Here is a 23,168-nt window from a genome sequence, read left to right as displayed (position 1 = left end):
TCTGTCTGTTCTCAGCGGGGGCTCCTTTTATGGCATTATCAATCTCTGTAAGGCAATATGCATACGCTTTTATTATCTCTTAAAGACAGCAGTGAAAACATAGGTGACAATTCAGGGTTTCTCCATTTTAAACGACAATGTTTCTCTCCAAGGCAAACTGAATAGCTATCCGCTTACCTTGTGCTGTTGTGAGGCAACTCTCACAATAGGCGTCTGTTGGAAAGAAAACAGTCAACATAAGACTAGACTACACATATAATGACTGAGGAAAACAACAGATAAAGTGTGATGTACTCACAGCGGTCCAAGTCTTTAGGCTTCACAGGAAGAAGGTTGCAAATAAACATTAGCAAAATTAAGATCCTCATTGTTAGCCAGTGAACAAACACGCACAACAGCTCACACTAGGAAAGAAATGTCAACTGCATTGAGGCTAAATCATCTTTCCTTTCACATAATGGAGTCATGTGATCTCAAGGACAATAGGCTCACATCTCCTTCATTCCACAGATGACAGGTGTCCAGTTTTTCAGGTTTTCTGTAATTGCTAACAGATTGAGTTGTTCTACAGTCTTTGAACAGGGGGCTTTAAGTACTGTGAACTCATAATATACATTTGACTACTTTGGCCCACTTTATGATTCACATTACAAGAGCACTTAAAGTTACATTTTGTCTAGATTTGTAGAATGGGTGTAAAGAATGAGCATAAGGAACAAATATGTTTTTAATTAGCTGAAACAATAAAGAGATTAAAGTGCAAAATTTGAAAGTAGGGATTTAGTTGAGTAATTTACAAATAAAGTACATGATTGTAAATGTATTGCTAAGACTTTGTTTTTGCACCAAGATATTCTTCACTGCTATACAGAGATAAGAAACAACAGTGATTATATTGAGTTTTTACTTGGTTAATCATGCTCCTCTTTTTATTTTGTGTGACCATACACACCACATCTCTGAATCAATATTAGCCTATTTATATAGTAAATTCGTTTTTTGTTTCTTAAAAACAATTACTTTGCTTGGTTTCAGAGGAGAGATGTAAGGAAACCATTTTATATATTGTTTTCTTGTAATCATTTGTATTTCGTTTTTATTATGTATATTTGTATTGATATTGATAATGATATTTCGCCGTTCTAATAATGGTAGTAGCTTCAGTAGTAGTTGTTGTTTTGGTGAGTGGCCACTAGGTGATGCTGTTTTATAACGAACGTCAGTTTCAGTGCGTTTTAGTGGTTTTGACAGATCCCAAATATGGTCACGTTTACCATATAAGGAGTGACGCACGTGACGCTCGTGTGGTCTCAACGGAAAATATGACTGTGCGGGAAAGGCGAACGTTAGAATAATGACTTCTTTTCAGGGGAGTTCATTATAAACTTCTAGAGAAACTTCAACCTTAACTAACTTCAGGAATAATACATTCTACAGTCCGAAGCGTCAGCTTCAACCTGTGAGTAGACTAACTTCTGTATTGATAATAATTATGTAAATTCATTTCACATGTGCTGTCCTGAACTGTCAAGAGAGGCTAGCCACACATCCAATCTGAAATATCCTGATAGCATCCTACGTGTTGTCTCTGCAGCACTTTGGGGGACATGCTCTGTATTTTCGTGGAAAGTTTGAATGTGAATAGGTTTCACAGGAAGCCCACAAGGAAGCCAAGAGACTGACTCGCCTTTGCATGTTCCTGACCAGTGCAGGAGCAGGGAAGTGAGTTAGGCTAAAATAGTAACTGAACAGTTTCTTTGGACAAACCTTCAAACTAGAATTATGGTAAGGCGTATTCAATTGTCTGGCAACAAATCTCATTTTAACTTACATCTTACTTGCCTGGGGGTGGCTATTTATTCGAACTTGACATGAGCAAAGTAAGAACACCAATACGGAGCAAAGGGCTTCACTTATATACTTACCGCCATACTTTGCGGTTTGTTTAACAGCAACCTGGTCTTAAAATAAGTAGGTTTTGTTAGTCAGGGATAATCATTTGCAAGATGTTTTACCCTGGTCCGAGGCTGTTCCAGACAGAGAGACTTGAAAAAAAGAATACAACAAATACTGTGAGTTGTGGGAAGTGACTAACTACTCAAGTATTTTGAGGTAGTCTGCTTTGATTTGCATTTATTTTTGTATTTCATACTTTCATTGGAGTGCGTTGCATTCATACAGTTGTGGTTACTATTTAGATGCAAGTTATATAAAATACAGACAGCATTTTGTGGTTTAGGTTCCCAGTCTTTTTGTCTTTGCAACCCTTTCAAGAAAGCAGTGTCTCGTTGTGGCCTCTGTCATTTTTCAGATGACTTTGAATTGTGAGCAGTACAAACAAAGGGACACTTTCCTGCAAAACGTTCCCCATGGTTTCATGGTTAACTATTTCAGTATTTCACAGAGAAAAGTCAGAATAACTATAGGTTTTGGTATCAGGACCCTTTTATTGTTCTTTCCTCTCCCATTAATCATACAATACAACTTTATTTATAAAGCACTTTAAACCTCCAGACCAAAGTGCTGTACAGGCAAATAGATAAAACAAAGCATACCAAAAAGTAACACAGCTCAGCTCACACACCATAAAACAAGTACAAGTAAAAACAACAATTTAAATCATCTGACAAGAATGATCTTATGACCTCTGTCTTTTTCACAGAAGACATTTTGTTATGTCACACTAGGAAAAGCACATTTGTTAATAACATTAAGGAGGTTTCCGAGTCCTTGTGGTGTGCATGCTTGCTCAATATCATAGGACACATAACTTGTCGATGAATCCATATTAACAATGCTCTAATAATGATATGCAAGTCAAGGGCAGTTTGCTGTTATATTGTGTATTTGTAGTAGTAGGACTTAAATGCTGTGGTATTACTTAAAGTAAGAGTATTTGATTTCTTTGTTGTTGGATTGTTGGAGTTTATGATCTGAGTACTTTTTCCACCATGGCTGGTTGATCTGAAAAGCACTTGCACGAGGCATATTAAATGAGAAGGCTTTGATAGAGGTCTTATCTAAACTGAATGTGAACAATCCTGTTGTTTAATCTTTGGCAGAAGGATAGCCCGCCTTCTGCAAGGTCTCAGATTGCATCCAAAGTCCATCTAAAGGTGCTGTAGAAACTGCTGTCCAGCAGATGGCGCCATGTCCAACCTCCTCATCAGTTATTCTATTCAAATGTATCATTTGATTTGACTTCAAATTGTGTTATCAATTATTTCTGTATATATCTTTGTTGAAAATGTGCTGCTTCAACAGCAGAGAGGACAGTCAAAGTCCTGCATTTGAAAGCTGAAAACTTTAAAGTACACAACTATTTCAAGCTGAATTGCACTTTATCAAAAAGTAAGGGTTATGATTTATTTGTGTTACTTTACACATGATGTGATTATAGTTTTTACACATACGTTATTGTTGCATGCAGCAGGATAAAAGAATATGATGTCAGGAGCCTTGCTGTTAGTTTATTCTAGAACAGTTACAACTTTATCATTCTCTTTTAGAAAGAAGCATTTTCCCTTTTAGAAATATTAAAGTAACTTCTTCCTCTTCTACTTATTTGTCTTCTTCTTCTTCTTCTTCGTAGTAGTAGTAGTAGTAGTAGTAGTAGTAGTAGTAGTAGTAGTAGTAGTAGTAGTAGTAGTAGTAGAATACTAATAGTACTACACTCCTTGCAGAGAAGGTATAATCACATACAACTGAACACATGTGAGGTTATGTAGTTGTCTGTGTACGTTCACAATTAGTTGAAGCTTGTTTTTGGACTCAGTTTTCGCTCTCTTTTGATGGAAAATACATTTTCAGCATGGGGTGTGTTCTGCTTTATATCGGCAGTGTTTTCTTTTATTGAGATCATTTCATAATGACTTAACTTATAGAAGGAACATTGTCATTTCTTCTTTCTTTCAGATGGAATTCATTGGTCAAGTCAATATTGCAATAACATGAATGGCCACTTTTCCTCTTACTTCAGTCCAAGATGAGTTGTTGCCAGTGTGTTTCAGGGCTCATGAATACACCAGACACGGTCTTAGCTAATACTGAGGCTTTGCTCTCATTTTGTTCTGATCAGTTGTATTATTGTTTAGGGAAATAGGAGAACATTGAAACTTGTACATGGCCACATTGCATGACAGATTCAAACTCAAAGTGGGAATTGTTTATAGACTTTTCAGAGGGGTTTTTAGGGGTAGCGGATTTGACCTCAGGATTTAAAAATCGCAGACTCTTCTCCTGCAATTAAATGGGGCAGAAATTCGGCCACATTTAACCTATCACTTGTTTACATGATGATTGAGAGCAACATCCAACACTAGAATGGTATTAATAACAACAATAATTAAGGTATTATGAGCATTTAAAAACATTTTCAAATGTTGTGTCAACCAAGTATAGGCTACAGATAATAACTATGATAAAATAACTGGATACATTATTAGTAGTACGGTCATGATGTCAGAAATGAGTTAAAGGTTGTTTTGGTGGCAGTTGGAAAGAGGGGCTTTATGTATCAGTTGAAATGTCCTACAGGGACTCAATGTCAGAGACAATACAGTGCTATGGCTCTCAGTGCACCGAGCTCCAGCTGCTGTCCGGTGCATGCCGTTGAGCCAGGGCTGCTGTCCTCCAATAGATTTAAAGTGTGCGCCTGTCCGACAATAGAGGGCCGGGAGTGGGAGGATCAGCTCGGCAGCGATCCTTCTGGCTTTGTTACGCCAGGGAAGCCATTTTGGAAATCTGCTTGTTGTGCACTAGCATAACACTCAAGCTACGAGCAAACTTTTGCGTTTTTTTACCATAAAAACAAACCGTTAAGGATCTGTGAGCCGCAGTCATTTATAGCCTTAATCTTTGAGTGAGCGTGTCGGGATGCGGGCAGAAGTTTGCGCATCCTCCGCGATAGTAGCCTACTGCGTGGACCATTTCCCTTTGGATTACGCTTTTAAATAAAAAGATACATGGACTCTAACCAGGCGGGCAAGTTGACATCCTACTATAAAAACATCCTATAGGTTAACGTTTCAACTAGTGATGTTGTGAATGTGTCATTTCGTGTTATGCAGATTGATTCTGTTTTCGCTGAGCTCCTTTACCCAACTAACGCAATCTCAGGCCTTATTTTCATGGCTAATTTGATAAATCTGCGACATTACCTGACATTATATGTTTTATCCTTCATTAATAATGCGTGGTTTTACGGAGAAATGGTAGAATAACCTGTATGATAAGATATGAGTAACCCAGTGCTTTCGAGAGTGACGGTGTTGTCTAAATACACTGCTTCTAAATTTAGCACTGGGCAATGTAAGAATGTAACGGCTTATATGTCATTTTGCTGGACCCTATGTCCAGTTATTAATACACTGAATGTTTTTAAACGACCCCGGTCTGGAGCACTGTGTTGACAGAAGCTGCACTAGGCACAATACTGTATTTCGTCCTCTTTGTCGCATGTGTTTTGCGTAAAGGAGCCAGCAAAACAAACGTGTGATGATGCATTCAGTGTGTGGAAAAGTGTCGCATGTTTAGACTGGAGTGTGTTTGTGGGATAAACGCATGCTGCTTGTTGAACCGGTCTCCTGAATGATGAGCTCAAGGATTACATGATCTAATAGTTCGAAGAGGAATCAGTCATATGCTGAAAAACAAAACCCCCTCTTTATTAAGAACTCCAGCCTTACACCATACTCTCCTCTACTCTCAGGTCTGGAGATATAACACAGTTAGTACATGTATTATAAGACTGGTTTTCAGTTAGCCCACATGCAGTGCTGGCACCATGATTCATTCCCCCAGTGCAGTCACAAGAAACTAATCCTGGCTGAATTAAAGTGGCTTTTCGGATATTTCTGTTACCGTGTATCCTTCTTTTTGGCTTGGTGACTTGGAAGTGGATTTGACCCATGATTAAGATTATGTGTTGAGATTTTGGTTTCGGATTTTCTGATTATCTGTTTTATTTGCTTCTCCGTTTTTGCATTACCAGAAGAAGTAAGAGTTAAACTTGCACAGTTATTGTATTTATGTTATGTAATGTAGAGCAATATTAGGGTCAACTCGGCAAGTCTAAACAAAGTGTTCCCTTTCTGACAGCCTCAAGTGTGCTGCAATATTCTGACCAACTCTACCCCTAGTTACAAGTGTATTAGGTACACCAGTCAAAACTAATGAAGTCCAACACAAGAGTTCATCATGAGTAATATCGTATTCTGTTTTAGTTTAAATTATTTTAGAGAGCTGTTTATTAAACTCATAGGTTGTTTTTTTTATTGCATTAAACTGCTGCCAGGACTCTTTTGCAAAACAGATTTTTTTTATCTCATTGAGACTTTCCTAAATAAAGGTAAGGAAAATACAGAGAGGTGTTTCTCACATTTAGCCCAGTGTTCCCCAAACATTTTGGAATGAAACACGTTTATTTACGCATTAATTGAGGCCTATTTCTGTCTGAGATCAGTATCTGCATTTGCTCTCAAGATATCTTTCCACACTGAGCTTCTTCTCACTTGGGTTTAGTCTAAATAAGTTAACTCAAAGACACGTTGACCCACATTCGTGTATCAGAAGAACTTTGAAATGCCACAAATCAGCCCCTCATTATAACTGTAACAACAACATCTATTTAACTCATAATGTTAAGGAAAGTAGGATTAATCACAGGACTGGTTGTTTCAGACTCGATTAGTCTCTGCTAATGAACTAGCAGCTGAGTGTATTATAGTAACGGTATTTGCACAGCTTGTTCACATAATACAAGTTTCCCTATTGGAAGCTCAACCCTCAGAGCAGTCTTTCCCGCCCATTGCCTAAAACTGCCCCACCCCTTGCTGTTTCACTTGGTTTCATAATACTGCTCTCTCTGTGCGCGGAGCTTACAAGCAGTCACTAGGAGTAGCTGTCCTGGTGAGGAGCCTTTTGATTACAACAGGAGTGAGGATCGTCATTCTCTGTGTCCTGTCACCACCAGCCATTTCCGTCAGTTGCCGACCGGAGGAGAAGAGACAAGTCATTCATTCCAGCTCCGTCAGCAAGAAGCCACAGCCAACATGCAGGAAGAGGTCGGCCAACTCTACTCCACTTTCAATACCACAGTTGTGTTGTTGTGTTCCCGAGGAAGAGGAATGTCCAGCAGCTCTCATTAGGGCCGGCTGTGCTTTCGGACGGTTGTGGAGTGTAGCAGTAACCGCTTGTTGTCTTTTCTTTGAAGGCCGCCCAGTGAATAGCGCTAGAATAGATTTGGGAAGAGGTGGGGAATTGACCAGTGCTGTGTTGTTTTCAGCGTGAAGATGCAGTTCCTAATCTGTTTTCAAAAATACATTTACAGTGGGAGAACCTGAGCTCATTAGCACAACTAACTTTACAAGAGACGAGTTCAACAAGGCAATGCATGCGTTTCGTGAGTGTGTGTATGGTGGTTACTTTGGGCTTGTTATCCTCCTCCAACATGTCAGCTTTGGCTTAAAGAGTCCTATTCCTTGCATCCTGATTCTTGCAGTTTAAACAAAGAAGAATGAACATGGATTTTTCTCAACTGCACACATATACACCGCCACAGTGTGCTCCAGAGAACACCGGCTATACCTACTCTCTCAGGTGAGACCTCAGTGCTGTGCTGCAATACACAGTCAGCCCTTTGGTATTTCAGTTACACCCTGCCTGTCATTTGTCAATCTGTACAGAGAATAATGAATCTGAATTGTCCTTGAAACCCTACTGTTGCATTTTAAATCAAGGCTTTGAAAGTGGAGTGTGTACCATATACTCCATTATTCCATTTCCTCTGGTCTGGATGAAGCGCCGTCAGCCATGCTACTATAATTACAGTTGTCAGTGTACTCATGTCATATGTCAAACTAACACACTGAAAGCTCTATGCTGCCAACATATTCCAGAGGTGGTTTTACATTCACTGCTGGACTGGTGCTAGTTTTGTTTTCAGACGAAAAACCTGTTGTATATTAAATAGTTTTTTAGGATACATCCTATCAAGCCATGCTTTCCAGTTTGTCCAAAACAGGGTACAACCATGTCTTATTTCTTGATTACATTTGTTTTACTTTACTGAGCTTCAGTTTTTTCCTTTTTTTCTTCTTCTTAAAACTAAAGATTCCTCTGGTTTTGATGACTCAGCCCCATGATGCACTCTGTTTATGATGCTGCTAACACAGAGCATGCACCCTATTTACCTCAACAGACTTTTACTACACCTCTAACATTGTTCAGTTTTTGGGTCTCAACCAACTCTCGCCTCCAATGATGCTCCTCATCCGTGCGTTGTTTCTGGAGCTATTCATCACACCTCATAACGAAGGTGTAGTCGACACTCGACTAGAAAAGTCTGTGCATGTGGAGGAATGCTGATGTCTGTCACATGTTCTCTCAGAGCAGAGAGAGGGTGTGTAGGTCAGGAAATTAAATATCACCTTGCCTCATGCTTAACTCCCTTTCTGACTTTCAAAATGAGTTATTGGATGACTTTTAGGAATGGAGAACTCTCTTCTCCTTGAAGTTGTGTTTTGAAAAAAGACCCAGAGCAGTTCAGGTCGCTGTCTCTTTAAGCTGTAGTTATATTAATGATTGTATTAACTATATTCAAATTGTAAGCAGCTCTGGTATGTTTGAATAGGTTGATGCACACTGGCAATTTGCCTGTTGGGTGTTTTCATGTTGAAATGTGAAATGGCTTGTCTGCTGAGGCACAAGGGGGCAAAACAAATAACACCCAAAGCATTAACATCCTCAGAATGTCAGGACTTCTTCATGTACACACTGCATCGCAGCAATGTAATAAATAAACAAGCCTTTTGAGTGGACTGAGCCAAAGCAAGATGAATGTACAAAAGCTAGTTTGACAAACCCGCTGGAATCCACCAGGTAGACTAAAAGGCTGGAACAAGCTTACCGTGTTCCTTTGAATGCAGTCAGCTGAGAAGCTATTAATGAACCTCGACCACAGCCCGCGGCCTTGATCCCAGGATTACACTAATAGTTGATGTTTCTTGACTAGATGAGATCTGTGGATGTAATAAGCCTGTGTGTACTGCAGCTGAGCCGAATGATGGATTCTCTGCTGAGAAACGCACTTGATGAAAGTTAAATCGGCTAACTTAATATATGGTGATGTCTTTGTCTCAGTCTCGAAGTAAATAGCAGGATATCTTGACATTAAATGTTTTTGCTTGCTTGTTTAAATTTCAGAGATCCATCAGAGGGTCTGACAGCTGAGTGTGTTCAGAGAATAGAGCATGTCTGTATCTGCCAGTGGATACAAGAGAGCAGTGACGAGACGGACAGAGTCAGGTGACAGAAACCGTTGGCCCATCTGTTGTCAAAACTCAAAAGGGCTGCGACAAGTGTTGTCCCATTGAATTGTCCAGGAGGAAGAGTGAAAGGAGGCCGGGCCAAGGGGTTCCCTAAACACACCAGGGAGAGACCATTACAACTTGGACCAGCAACATGTTTGTGAATGAATAATATCATGCATGCAAGAAGGAAAACACTTTTAGGTTTATAATCCAACAGACATTTTATAAGTGAATTGGGATATTGGTGTGCTCGCTTAAATGACTTAAAGTTGTTCTCAGTATTCTGTTAACTGGACTAATTTAGTGATGTCAGCCGTAGAGACTACTGGTATGATGTTGTTTTCATATCTGAGTCATCTTGAAGTTCCATGTGCTGCATTAAGGGATTCAAAGGAAACGTGCAATGTCTTGAATCTTCAATTCCTGTCTTTTCAAATTGCAGATCAAATAAGCATGCCTTTAGTATTTTAAGCAAACTCAAAAATTGCACGTTTTAATAATTGTATTACAGGTAACTTGTCTGACGTAATCCATCCTATTTGCGTCCATTTTTTCGAAAAATAGTATTGTACAGCTTTTTGATTGGCAAATAAAATATGTAATATGTATAAAACAAAATAAATAATGAAAGAGGATGGAGAGATATGCTAGAATACACACTACACATTTTGTTTAGACTTTATTATTTCTGATGTGATACACCGTTGTTTGCCAAAGGTGGTCTACAAATTGGAGAAGCATGGCATCAATAAAGGGCCTTAATATTTAATAATGTTGAAAGTGGGTCAGTGGGGCTGGGGTCTCTGGCTGTAGTATTCCCCCCGACACACGATAGCTGAGCTGTGACAGTAGTACGCAGCACTGGTTATCTGATGCTATGAGTGGCTGTCTGGGAACAGCAGCAGATCCCAAATGTAACATATTTAAAAAATCTGACGAATGAGACGTAGGCTACGTACCAACTTCCAATTCTCTCAAAGATATGTTGAATGCAAACAGAAACGCTGCCTGAAAATGCAGATAGATTTTAGAGGAAGTATTTTTTAGGATAAATCTTAGCTGGCATGAGATGCAGTTGGTGCTTTAATGTTTATACGTGCATGTTGTCACACTCTGCAAGACAAGGTTCAGGGATGCCTGTAACAGGCGCTGTGCATGCTGCTGCTCACACAGTTGTTCTGACATCTGGTCTGAGTGTATATCAGTTCATGCACGACCAGGCAAGTGTCAAGCAAACGACAGCCACCTTTTGATGGCTCCAAGCCGGCTACAGTCGAGGTTGGAGGCATCATGTTTTAGTGTTGTCCTTCCATACGTGTCCGTCAGTCCTGTTCATGTAAATGCAACACCTGGAATGAACTGTCACTACTCTGATAAACAGATCCCTGGAAATACAAACATGTCTCCTTGCTTGCACGAAACACATGTGGAGGTATTTTCTGTTTCACAATCAACCAGGCCAAGAGATAACGTTGATGTTACATCGAGTAACTGTTGGAATCTCTTCATGTCCAGTCTCTGCTACGGATCGGTCTTTGATGAGCCAGGGAAATGTTTAAAGTGGTCTCCATCGCAACCACAGCAACATGAAACGCCACACTGTAGTGCAATGGAGGGGGAGAGAGAGGACACAAGTGAAGTGTTTTCCGTGGGAGGGAAAGTGAGGGTGGGCTGGAACGATCCTAATCACAGTGCTAAATCCTTCCCACCCAGAGATAGTTGGACAGACATTTGAAGGCGCTATGCTTGTTCCCGACTCCCAGTTCCCGGCCTCTGGTAAATATAGGCCTCAGCACCTCGGGGGGGAAAACCTTCTGTAACGGTTTGATGAAGCGGGAAGGCGAGAGTGTGCTACAGCTACAGTGCTCTGATTCGGTACTTTCCCCAGACTTCTCAGTGCAGTATAATGTCAGTAAACACGGCATGGCCCCACAGGGAATTATGGAGGAGATATACATAGATAGTTGGAAATAGTTGACAAAGTACTATACTTAAACCAAATTACAGCATTCAAAATGACATGATTTGATGAGAAGATCTGATGTTTGAACCAAGGCTGTTCACATTTGCAATAATACACATGTTGTTGCTTAAATATTGTAATCTGTTGCCAAGTAGGACAAGTATCTCTGAGTAGTCTCACCCAGTGCTCTCCACACTGTTTTATCCGTAGCTTTGAGTGGCAGTTTATCCGACTAAAGACTTTCATTGGCAACAACACACTTGTAAAAAATAATAGTTTTGCTGTGTTCTTTTGCACGAGGGTTCATGCTTTCCTTACCACACAGATGAACGACACATGGTTTCTATTTCTCGAAGTTATGCGTGTGCGGTGGCCAGTGTTTTTTTGTTCAGGGTTTATTTGTGCAAGTCTGTTTGAGCTCAAAACTAGACTTTCATCCAATTGCTGCAGATAATAAGATCTGTTTCTTTGCTGGTTGTTAGCATATTGGCAATATTATTTAGTTTTCATTTTGATGGTTCGTTGAGTCTTGGTTAGACAAAACATGACATCACATTGGATCTTAGGAAACTGTCTTCAGACATCTTACTATGTAACACAAAGGCCATCAATTAATGTACCTAATACCTAGAAAACAATTTGCATATTCAAAGTTATTTACAGCTCTAAAAAGATCCAAACAACTATCAGCTGGTGCTGCTCAAGAAAACCAAATAGAAATGTGTCAAAATGTCATTGATCTTTTCAAATGCAAAACCCAGCTGGTGTGTAGATTGTGAACTACCAGATACTTTCCCTTCCATGTGAACAACTTGGTGTCTCATTGTGTCCATGCTGTGTTCTCTGAACAGAGCACACTTTTTTGCATACACTATGCAAAGCAAGCAGGCAGGAGGTGGGTGGGTGGGTGGGTGGCAAGTCCCTTTTAGTGGCAGCAAAGCCAACATGGTACTGGAAGAGTAGACTCACCAGAAGGTATGTTCAAAAGTTACTTTCCTTTACCTTGTTGCTCTGCTTGGATCTGAAAGAACAGATGAAAAGCAGGCTTTAACATAATGGCTGCTGCTGCGAATCCCAACCTGCCATAGGAAGTCTGTTGTCTCCTGACGAGCCTGTAAAGGGCCGACGCCAAAGTAATGGAGCTTCCACCCCAAGGGCAGATACTTTCTCAATGATGCAAACACATTCACCATGTGGCAGTTACACCTGGATACATAGCTGAGATCCAGTTATCCCTTCCTGTGTATATGCACCCTGAAGTCTTTTTACATTTTTTAAAAGCAAGACATCATATTCTCTTACAAAAAATAAATGGGACTTGATAGCTTTTTGAGAAACAGTTTATTTTCATTATCAATCAGCCTTCCCGGTTTAATTGATTATTGGACGGTTTATAAATAAATGAAAAAAACTAAATCCCAATAGAATTTCATTCAAGACCAATTTGTCCGACCAACAGATCCAAACCTAAAGTTATTGACTGTTGTGGCCTGATCATTTTTTTAATATAAATGTAACTTTCTTTGACGCCTTTTCATGTCATCACATTTTTTTTTTTACACTACTGTTATCCATATATTGTCAAATATGATGATATTGTTGTTTCTTGCATTACCCTCTGATGTCCACCAACCTTCATCCCCATCCTGCATGTCCACGTGGCTGTGCATTATAACGTGCGGTTTTAAAATGTCGAATCCTTTCTGATCTAATGCTCTGTATAGTTGTGTTCTGTAAGAAAGCCAGCTGTGCCCACTGAGTGTGGGAAGAGAATCAAAGCTTCACTGTTATGTAAGGAGAGATTCCAGGAAGCTGAATGTCAGGATGGAAGTGTCTTCTTTCTCCATACTGTATGTCTGTCTCTTCATCTGTGTCTTTTTCACACAGTTCTGAAAGCACAATGTCTATTTGTATCACCCATGTGGGCCGTGGGTGCCGCCTGGGAGAGTGAACGGAACAGAGATCAATTTGGAAACCGATAACCACTGAAGAGTGTGCAAAACCATTTAACATTGTTTACATCTTCTGATGAGACGGACTGGGGTTTGAACGGGGTGTGATACATGAGGTAGATCTTTACTCTTGTGCAGTCCGGATTGGTTTATCATACAGAGTTTGTTGTTGTTAAAATGCAGATCTATGAGACTCTTTTTTAATGAATGGCCAGGTAGAGCAACATATTACTGTATTAATGATTGTGCCTAGCTGTAGGCCACACAGACACAAGTCTGTCTTCTTTCCCACACACGGCCTGCCGTGCGCAGCAGAGAGCTTCTGTGCCCCGGGCGCTCAGTCGGTAACACTACGAGAGATCCTTCTCCATTATGTTCTAGACTCGTTTGATAAACTGTGTTTCATGGGTTTGTTAGTAAAACACGGAGACATCGTAGTGAAGTTGTCTGTTGGCTCAGGATATAACCTGGTTCAGGATGTAACCTGGCTCAGGATATAACCTGGTTCAGGATGTAACCTGGTTCAGGATGTAACCTGGTTCAGGATATAACCTGGTTCAGGATGTAACCTGGTTCAGGATGTAACCTGGTTCAGGATATAACCTGGTTCAGGATGTAACCTGGCTCAGGATGTAACCTGGTTCAGGATGTAACCTGGTTCAGGATATAACCTGGTTCAGGATGTAACCTGGTTCAGGATATAACCTGGTTCAGGATGTAACCTGGCTCAGGATATAACCTGGTTCAGGATGTAACCTGGTTCAGGATATAACCTGGTTCAGGATGTAACCTGGTTCAGGATATAACCTGGTTCAGGATGTAACCTGGCTCAGGATATAACCTGGTTCAGGATGTAACCTGGTTCAGGATATAACCTGGTTCAGGATGTAACCTGGTTCAGGATATAACCTGGTTCAGGATGTAACCTGGCTCAGGATGTAACCTGGTTCAGGATGTAACCTGGTTCAGGATATAACCTGGTTCAGGATGTAACCTGGCTCAGGATATAACCTGGTTCAGGATGTAACCTGGTTCAGGATATAACCTGGTTCAGGATGTAACCTGGCTCAGGATATAACCTGGTTCAGGATGTAACCTGGTTCAGGATATAACCTGGTTCAGGATGTAACCTGGCTCAGGATATAACCTGGTTCAGGATGTAACCTGGTTCAGGATATAACCTGGTTCAGGATGTAACCTGGCTCAGGATATAACCTGGTTCAGGATGTAACCTGGTTCAGGATATAACCTGGTTCAGGATGTAACCTGGTTCAGGATATAACCTGGTTCAGGAATGTAACCTGGCTCAGGATATAACCTGGTTTCAGGATGTAACCTGGTTCAGGATATAACCTGGTTCAGGATGTAACCTGGTTCAGGATATAACCTGGTTCAGGATGTAACCTGGCTCAGGATATAACCTGGTTCAGGATGTAACCTGGTTCAGGATATAACCTGGTTCAGGATGTAACCTGGTTCAGGATATAACCTGGTTCAGGATGTAACCTGGCTCAGGATATAACCTGGTTCAGGATGTAACCTGGTTCAGGATGTAACCTGGTTCAGGATGTAACCTGGCTCAGGATGTAACCTGGTTCAGGATGTAACCTGGTTCAGGATGTAACCTGTTAACACACTAATATACTTCTTTATCAGACAAGCAGGGACAAAGATGGGATGGGAAATAGATTGTTCTGTGGTAATTGATTAACCTGGTCTGTGTTATAAATACCGTGTTAGGTCCATGCTCAGCTAGAGCTGCTCGATTATGGCAAAAATCATAATCTCGATTATTTGGGTAAATAATTGATATCACGATTATTAAAAACGATTATCCATTTACTTTGAAAACATCAATTTATTGGAGAAAACAAATTTGAACAGTATGTTTTTAACAGTTGATTACCCTGAACTTTAAGTGTAATTCAACTGAAAACCCCAAAAATAATAATAAAAAAAAAAGAAAGAAATGTAACAATAAAATAATAATCGTTTTATTTAGATTACGTTGTTTTCGTAATCGTTGCAAGCCATAATCGTAATTGCGATTTAAAATACGATTAATTGAGCAGCCCTATGCTCAGCTGTCCTTGCATGGCCTCACCTTCTTGTATTGAAGGCAGTGTGCAACTATCCCTCTCAGGCATCTTAGTAGTACAATAACACGGGCTCTACTGTGGGGTACAAATACATATGTAACAGTTGATATGAAGGTAAATTACCACTCACCGTTGCATTCCTTCTTGGAGAGATTTCATAGGTACGTGAGTGGGTAAGAGTTGCATTTGTTGCACATGTGGCATTAGATTTTCACGCACTTGAATGAATAAACTTCCCTCTCAAAGATGAATGGAAACGGAAGTGGTGTTGAGCCTTTTTAGTATTTCATAAACAAACAAACATGTGAACAAAGGCTTTGGTCCTAAACATGCGTCATTGTCCTTGGCATATGCTAAACAGTGGATTCTAGCTCTGGTGAGTTTCAGACCAACGGACCACGCGTGGGCATGTGTTCAGAGGTTGGAGGCAAAGCGAACACGAAAGCACATAATTGGCTCTCAGTTTGTAATCCTCAGCGTGTAAAGCCAGAGGGCGGGGCCAACGCTCAGGTTAGTTTGTTCTGTTAGTAGGACTTGGCCTTCATATACTCTCTGCTGTGCGAGGGCTCCTAGCAGGAAAGGTCCCTACTCAGCTCCAACAGGAAGTTTATTCTGTGTCCTCCAGTGACAGATAAAGGGCTTGGCTCCTCCTGTTCGTCCTCCCTCTGCTGCTGCCTGACCTAGTTGAGCCACATGCTAAGGGTTGAACACAGTCTGCAGTGTACAGCTTGGTCAGGTCATTTCAGTTTGTTATTAGAATCCCGCATTAAATACAAAAAAGGTCAACTTTAGTAAAAGCAAATCAATAAGAAAGATAGATGTTGTTTCTGTCTTATAAAATGTACCTTCTTTGCCACTGAAGAGGGAGTGTATAGTCATGCTATTCTTTTTTTTACATTACAATTGCTAAGAGGGATTAAACACATTTTAAAAACTTTTTGTTCCAGTGAATTTTGCAACTCTTCGCGTGTTGCCTGTTAGTCACGTCTGAATGTTGGCCTAGATTCTGCTTTCCTACTCTGCCAGGTGGGTGTGGCCCCGTGAGTCACAGCTGCACAAGGCATGGCAACGTTTACAACATTCATGGTGTGCTACCACTTACGGTTTGCTTTCGGTTGCAGTGAGTGGAGTAGATTTAGTTTTCTTCAGCCTACATGCATTCTTTGGGATGTTTATCTGATGTATTTTTCCTATTGGACTTCCAGAAGCCCACTGTGCCTATTCTGTTGTTGTTTTCTCTCTCCCTTGTGAGTGAGTCACTTCCTGTTAGGCCCACTGTCAGCTGCAGGGAACAACAATATTAAAGCTCTCTAAAAGGACTGTCTGTTCCTATCTTTTGTTTGGTTTTGTTAGAAAAGAAAGCTTCTCTGAAGATGGCACACACTAGTGTAGGAGATCCCTTATAAGTATTGATGAGGGTGAAGTCACTCGAGGCCTGTTAGTTGTTTGCAGATGAGTTACCGTGCAGAAGACTTCCCTCTCTGTGATTTAACTGTCATTTTCTTTGTTCTTTTCCCCTCACTTTCCCGCTCTTTCCGCTCCACTCTTTCCTCCTGTCTCTCTCAGCTCTAGCTACTCAACAGCAGCGTTAGATTTTGAGAAGGAGCATCAGATTGCCGCCGTATACGAGTCGCCCAGGATGTCACGGCGGAGCCTGCGTCTGCAGACTGGTGCCGGTCACTATGACAATGAAAGCCTGTCCGAATACTCCCATAACCACAGCGACAGCAACAGCTATGCCAGCACCAAGAAAGAGACACGGTAAGACTAGCAATAGATGCTGACACTCCCACTTAACTAATGCAGGGAATACATTAAAGGAAGCATTAGCTTGCATTTCAACTGTAACAAAGAGACATGTTTTTTATTTTTAAAGTTCTCTTTTTTCAATTTGTTTATTATATCAAGAGTATGTTTTAATATTTATGTTGGCTTGAAATTGAGTGATATAACCATTAAACTTCTTCATGGCTGATCATTATTGTCTATCCTAAAACAAAAGCTGTATTAACACCAACAGCTGGACTGAAGTTGTGCAGTAAAATGAGGAACACACTTAACTCTGCATACTGCCACTAAGCCGTGTTAAACGGTTGCATCTATAGGGTGTAGTGTATAAAAGCTGGCATTTTGACCAACGTGGCTAACTGACGCCCTGTGAGCGTGCACTTGAGTGTAGTTGTAGGTTTTTGTCTGACCCTACAATACTTTTCATTCTGTTGATCTTAACATGACTGGCATTTTCGTATCCATGCAAGAAAACTCACGCTCTTCATGCTTCCTTTCTCTGCTCTCTAGGACGCTGCGAAGCAAAAAGCAACAGTCCAGTTCCAGCTCCCGGTCTCTCTCCTTAAGCCAAGCTGCTACACCGAGGAAAACCCTCTCCTTCTCAGCCGCTAATACCCCAGTCAACAGCAACAGCAGCGTCATTCATGAAAGCCACACAGCGTCTGACGGATCGCTACTCGCCTCCATCCTGGATCAGTCCAGCCTGAGACAACGTGCCGTCACCACAACCACCACTTTTGTGGATGTGCACCGGGGTCAGTTCTATTCTACTATCCACACTTTTGTCATTTGAGTATTTGTTTATTGAATTCCATCTTTCCGGATATTCAAGTTACATTACCTGCCTTAAAATGACTAAATGACCTTTCCGGTTTTAATTATTGAGCTTTCTTGGTCTTCATTGACTCAAGCATCTCAGTTCTGTGTGAATGCGTTTCCCACATTGTGTAGTTGAGTCTTGAGCCTGTATCACAAAGCATGTTTCACTTTATCAGTTTTGATTTCTAAAATGAGTGATCTTGGATATCGGGTCTCAAAACTTCCATTCTTAATGAGAAGCAATAGTGTCATTAATAGTCTTAATTAGGGATGTCCCGATCGCCTTTTTTTGCTCCCGATCCAATTCCGATCATTCGATTTTGACAATCTGCCGATACCGATTTTTCCTGATCCGATCTTTATGCAATGCATTAAGAGAAAAAAAAGGTAACAGATAACGGCTGGTCATCCAACGCGATGAATTCAGCCATCTTGGCTGTTATTCTTTTGGCCTTTTCACTGTTCTGGGGCAGTTTCTCTTTCCTTTTGAAAGTCTCTGAAAGTGTCGGTTGTTTCTGTGCCGTTCCCTGAGTGGCCGCTGTGTACTCTTCGTGTTGTTGTTGGTGTTTGTTTCTCAGGTGGCGTATTAGATTGGTCGTGTTGAACGTAGCTCTGTTCTTTCCACCACGCGGAACCTCCGCCTTGCAAACATTGCATCTGGCTGTTACACTGCCTTCGCTTTCAATTTTATAATACTTCCAAACTGCTGACATTTTCTCTGTCCCGACTCCCGAGTCATCAGCTGAACGTAGCGTCTCGTTAGCTTACTGCTACTATTAGACACTGCGCCCACTCTGTTGCTTTGAGAGGAATAAGCAACCAGGTCTGAAAACAAGCCCAAAAGAAGCAACACATACATACAACTAAGGCCTCAGGATGACTTTGAGACGTGAACATGGTCATTTTTGTTTTGTAACATTTAAATAAAATAATACAAATATTTTATTAAAAAAAAAAAAGATTCCCGATCCCCGATTTTTTTTCCTCCCGATCTTTTGAAAATCACGTGATCGGCTCCGATCCCCGATCACGTGATCGGATCGGGACATCTCTAGTCTTAATATAAAAAAGACAAAGACGTTAGGCTACATGGTGAGTACTACATTTGACCAATACCACTCGCACCATTTTCCTTATTATGATGTATGCTGCAATGAATTGCCCTTTTCACCTTGTAGTAAAATATCTTGATACTTCCTCCATTACTGTATGTTTACTGTTCCCCTGTGTTATAAATAGAGCCATAGCATACTGGCTTGGTAATATCTTTACTACTACATTATGCATTTAACAGTTCTTCTGTTTTTTAATTCTTAAATGAATGATTGAGTCTTAACACGCTGTTTTCTCTCAGGGAGGAATGACCACAGTTCATCAAGTGTGAACGGTGACGCCAGCGCATCAAAGTCCCACACCGCAGTCGCCAATGGTTACATCTGCAAAGACTGCTCGTTTCACTCTCAGACGGAGTCCCCTATCACATGTTCATCTTCATCATTATCATCATCATCTCAGGCCGCAGAAGCTTCCTCGGACGCCCTCTTTTCCTCTTCCTCGGACGCCCACTTTTCCTCTTCCTCGGACGCCCACTTTTCCTCTTCCTCGTCACCCTTCACAAGCATATACTCCAGAGACAGGACTCGAAGGAACAAGCAAGGTGAGGGAATGTTAAGTTGGACTAAAATGTCACATTTGTCCTTCTACGTGTTGAAAGTATTGGAGCTGGAATGTGTTGGTAATGAGAATATAATGGCGGTGGTGTCTCTCTGCAGGTGTCCTGGTGTCTATGTCTCACACGTGTATGCGCTACAGCAAGCGAGCCCTGGCTCCCATAGTGTCCTTAGTCACCCTGCTCTTCAACAATGTGCTCTGGCTCGGTTCAAGGGCAAAGAGCCCACCAGGAAAAGGTACACAACAAGAGAAGTTCTTTACTCTTCAATCGCTTCCCATCATACTCTGTTTTTTTCTGTCATTTGATGTGGTATTTGTTCCTAAGCCATAAGTGAGATCCTCGAGACCTTGACGAAAAACTTGACTCATTTCTCTTTTGCAGATAGTTTGAAATCTCCACTTTCTTTCTGGGCAGGCATTTCATCTTCACTCTTAATGTTATGAGTCATCATCTATTTCTATTCCACATGTGACTTTACCACCTCTCCTTGTATCTGGCTTCTCAAAGCCTCTTTTTGTTTTCCTATTAGGGTTTCTATCCTCAGGGGATTTGATCCTAATATCACCCATTTGTATTTGTTTTATTTTGTGTTTGAGTTTTGACTAACAGTGATTGTATGGGGCGGGTTTGTCACCAGGTGTCCTTGCGTCGTATTCGGACTCAATGAAACAAGCGGTGTCCTCCAGTTTTTCCCAACTGTGGCTGTTTAAGCAGAACACTCTTCACAGGATGATGGGCCACAGGGCTAATGGCTATGAAGGACAAGGTACCAGCCGTAACGATAAAAGGCAAAGGTCAAGGGTCACAGCTCCTGACCTCCTCTGCTGCTCTTCTGTTAATACTCTTTCTTGTAACCATTTCTCTCCTTTCTCAGCTCTTTCTTTCCTTATATTAGAATAAATATGTCATTGAATTGACTTTGAAGGGCTTCTTGATAATCTCTGTTTCTCTCTTGGTCTGTTCAACTTTCACTTTCACATTGTTGCTTTCTATTTCTGAGGGAGGAAGTTTACTAGAAACAAAATTAAACTTGTACATTCCCCACACGATTGCCTACATTTAGACAGAACCATCACATGAACAATTGAACATTTAGTTCTTCTGAAGATTAAAGCGTAACACTAAGAACTCTGGACATTGATAACTCTGCAGTTAAGGTTATCATTTGTACAAGGTCAGTTTTATTTCTAGTAAACTGCCGATTCATATATCCTTTATTTAACCAGATAAAAGACTCATTGAGATTAAAATGATTAAAGCTGGTTGTTCCACAGCTGCTGGTGAATGCCCTGTATTAGGGCGGAACAATTGGGAAAACATATATATTTGAGCAATTTCACTTATATTGCAATTGCAAGATGATTCACTGTGTTGGGAGAATGATACATTTTGAGTTACTGTTCTCATTACAACAAATTAAATATAAATATATATTTATTTTTGCGAGAATCTACCAAACAAAGGTTTTTATTCATAAGTTAATGAAATATGATTTGTGGGCAGGGACATCTCTGCAGCAACACAATATTTAATTGCAGAATAATATTTTGATATATATGGATAATGCAATAATCCATATTGTGATTTTAATAAAGTACCAATTCATTTTTCAGCCCTACTGCTTGACCTATTAGCTGTTTTCATGCACTCGTATTCTCACCGTCTTCATGATGACATCGAGATTTTCAGCAGGCCCGTTGATGACGTGCATTAACTCTCTTCTTCTTCTTCTTCTTGCATTGTTAAGCTCATCTCAATTTTCTCACACTACATGGTTTTTGTCATGTAAACAAATGTGTTGTATGTGTGTTGCAGCTCACTCAAGTTTCTGTGGAAGCATGAATGTGAAGGACCTGGTGACTGAGGAGGCCTCACATCTTAAACTCAATGGTTCCCTGTGTAAGCAGAGACACACACACACACACACACACACACACGACATGATCTTTCTCTCTATACTTGGAACGTTTGTGTGGTAGCTTTGAGTGACTTAGTTAATGATATGCGTGACCTGTGTTAGGACCACCAGGCAGAGGTTGTGTGAACTGCTTTAACAAGTCAGCAGCCTGTTGACCGTTAGGACCTGCAGATACTTTCCTTTCAATGAAGTTAGTCCTTCAAACCTGTTTTAAGAGTCCAATTTAACATCAAAACTTACCTTCATAAATGATGATACACTTTGGACTAACAGCTTGCTTGTCTTCAAACTAGTTTGTTTTTATCTTGCACAAATAGTATAATAACAGATGTTTAACATAAGTGAATGAAGAGGTCAAGGGGTGGACGTTTCCCTAAATTGAGAAATAATCAAACAAATGTAAAAACAAACTTCCATTAAGGAAACACAGCTGAGGAATGATCACGGGCATGTTCTCATACATCCAGCTGTCCATGTTGTCATCACATACAGTGTATTGCATATTGTTCATCGTGCCTGCACGTGGCCCACTTGAACGTTCTTTTTATTTCAAACATAAATCAATACACTTAATGTTTTTGTATTTTAATTTCTGTTCCTTCGCCTAATTACGAATTGCATAACTTTGTTTTTACTTGTAAGCCATCTTAATGTCATCCATTCACACATCCTTTGTTTTTTGTGTGTTTTCTGTTTGCCTGCCATCCATCATGTCGGCGTACACAGGCGATGACTGTAAAGGGAAGCAGCATTCAGAGACACACACCGTCCTCCTCACACAGTCCTCCAGGCCTCGACGCCTGGTGGGGGCGCTGTGGAGCGTCCTAGCTTATGCAGGTTAACCAGCCATTTACTTGCGTTGATAACATCCTGTACAAATACTGTTGGAAGAATGTGTTTAGTACTCATACGTTTATAACTCAACCTGTGTGTAGATGAGTACACGCTGTAATTGATCAACTAAACTCTTTCCCCTTGTCTTCTAGGTCACTGTCTCCTGCAGCCAGGCTACTGTGTGGCGGGAGCCGGCAAAGCGTTGGGGTCAGGGGTCGGGACAGTGGTTCGGACAGTGGTGCAGAGGCTGCTCTCAGTCTTCTGGATGATCCTGGCTGCTCCAGGTCGGTGGCACTTTTGATCTCATCTTGTTACGATGATGTGTCGTCTCTGCTTCTTCCTTTAATAGCTTGGTCAGATTGTGATCTCATTCTCTGTGTGTGTGTTTTCTATTTATTCCATCGTCCCAGTGAAGGCAGGCAGAGGACTCTTGTGGTTTCTTGCAACAGGATGGTACCAGCTGGTGTCTCTTGTGTCTCTTCTCAATGTCTTCTTTCTGACACGGTAAGCCCCCAATATCTTTCTGAACCTTCCGGTGTTGCAATGCACAAAAGGCAAATAATTAACAGCTTATATATTAACTGTTGTCAAAACGTTTAAAGAAAATATCTTTTTGTAATAACAATATATAAAATAAAAATGTAAAATTAATCTTCAATGTAAAAACTCATCTCTTTCGACTCCACTTCGAGCAATAAAATTACTAACAAAGCACTTATATACTAATAAAGGACTGGCTTACCTAAAGTCAGTTGAGTAGCACTTGAAATGTTTGGCTCTATGAAACCTGATGTACTTATATGATTCTGTTT

The 23,168-nt window shown here is 40.7% G+C and overlaps 1 protein-coding gene across 8 annotated transcripts in view; it reads left to right on the top strand.

Annotated features, from left to right (window-relative positions):
• Positions 1–1,321: 1,321 nt before the first annotated feature.
• sun1 (Sad1 and UNC84 domain containing 1) overlaps positions 1,322–23,168 on the top strand; it is a 29,534-nt gene continuing 7,687 nt past the window's right edge. The window contains exons 1-11 of one of the 8 annotated variants that reach the window (XM_034219602.1): positions 4,673–4,983; positions 7,502–7,599; positions 16,892–17,086; positions 17,624–17,868; positions 19,287–19,589; positions 19,705–19,839; positions 20,242–20,370; positions 21,420–21,503; positions 22,249–22,359; positions 22,509–22,640; positions 22,767–22,860. In XM_034219602.1, coding sequence (XP_034075493.1) covers positions 7,517–7,599; positions 16,892–17,086; positions 17,624–17,868; positions 19,287–19,589; positions 19,705–19,839; positions 20,242–20,370; positions 21,420–21,503; positions 22,249–22,359; positions 22,509–22,640; positions 22,767–22,860 — 1,511 coding nt within the window. In that variant the 5' untranslated portion in view covers positions 4,673–4,983; positions 7,502–7,516. The other 7 variants (XM_034219607.1, XM_034219608.1, XM_034219605.1 and 4 more) reach the window with 7 other exon arrangements.

The sequence above is a fragment of the Gymnodraco acuticeps genome, unplaced genomic scaffold (assembly GCF_902827175.1).
Source record: "Gymnodraco acuticeps unplaced genomic scaffold, fGymAcu1.1, whole genome shotgun sequence".
In the NCBI taxonomy this organism is placed as follows: Eukaryota; Metazoa; Chordata; class Actinopteri; order Perciformes; family Bathydraconidae; genus Gymnodraco; species Gymnodraco acuticeps.
The sequence above is the reverse complement of the archived record's forward strand: the minus strand, read 5'-3'. Positions and strand labels throughout refer to the sequence as shown.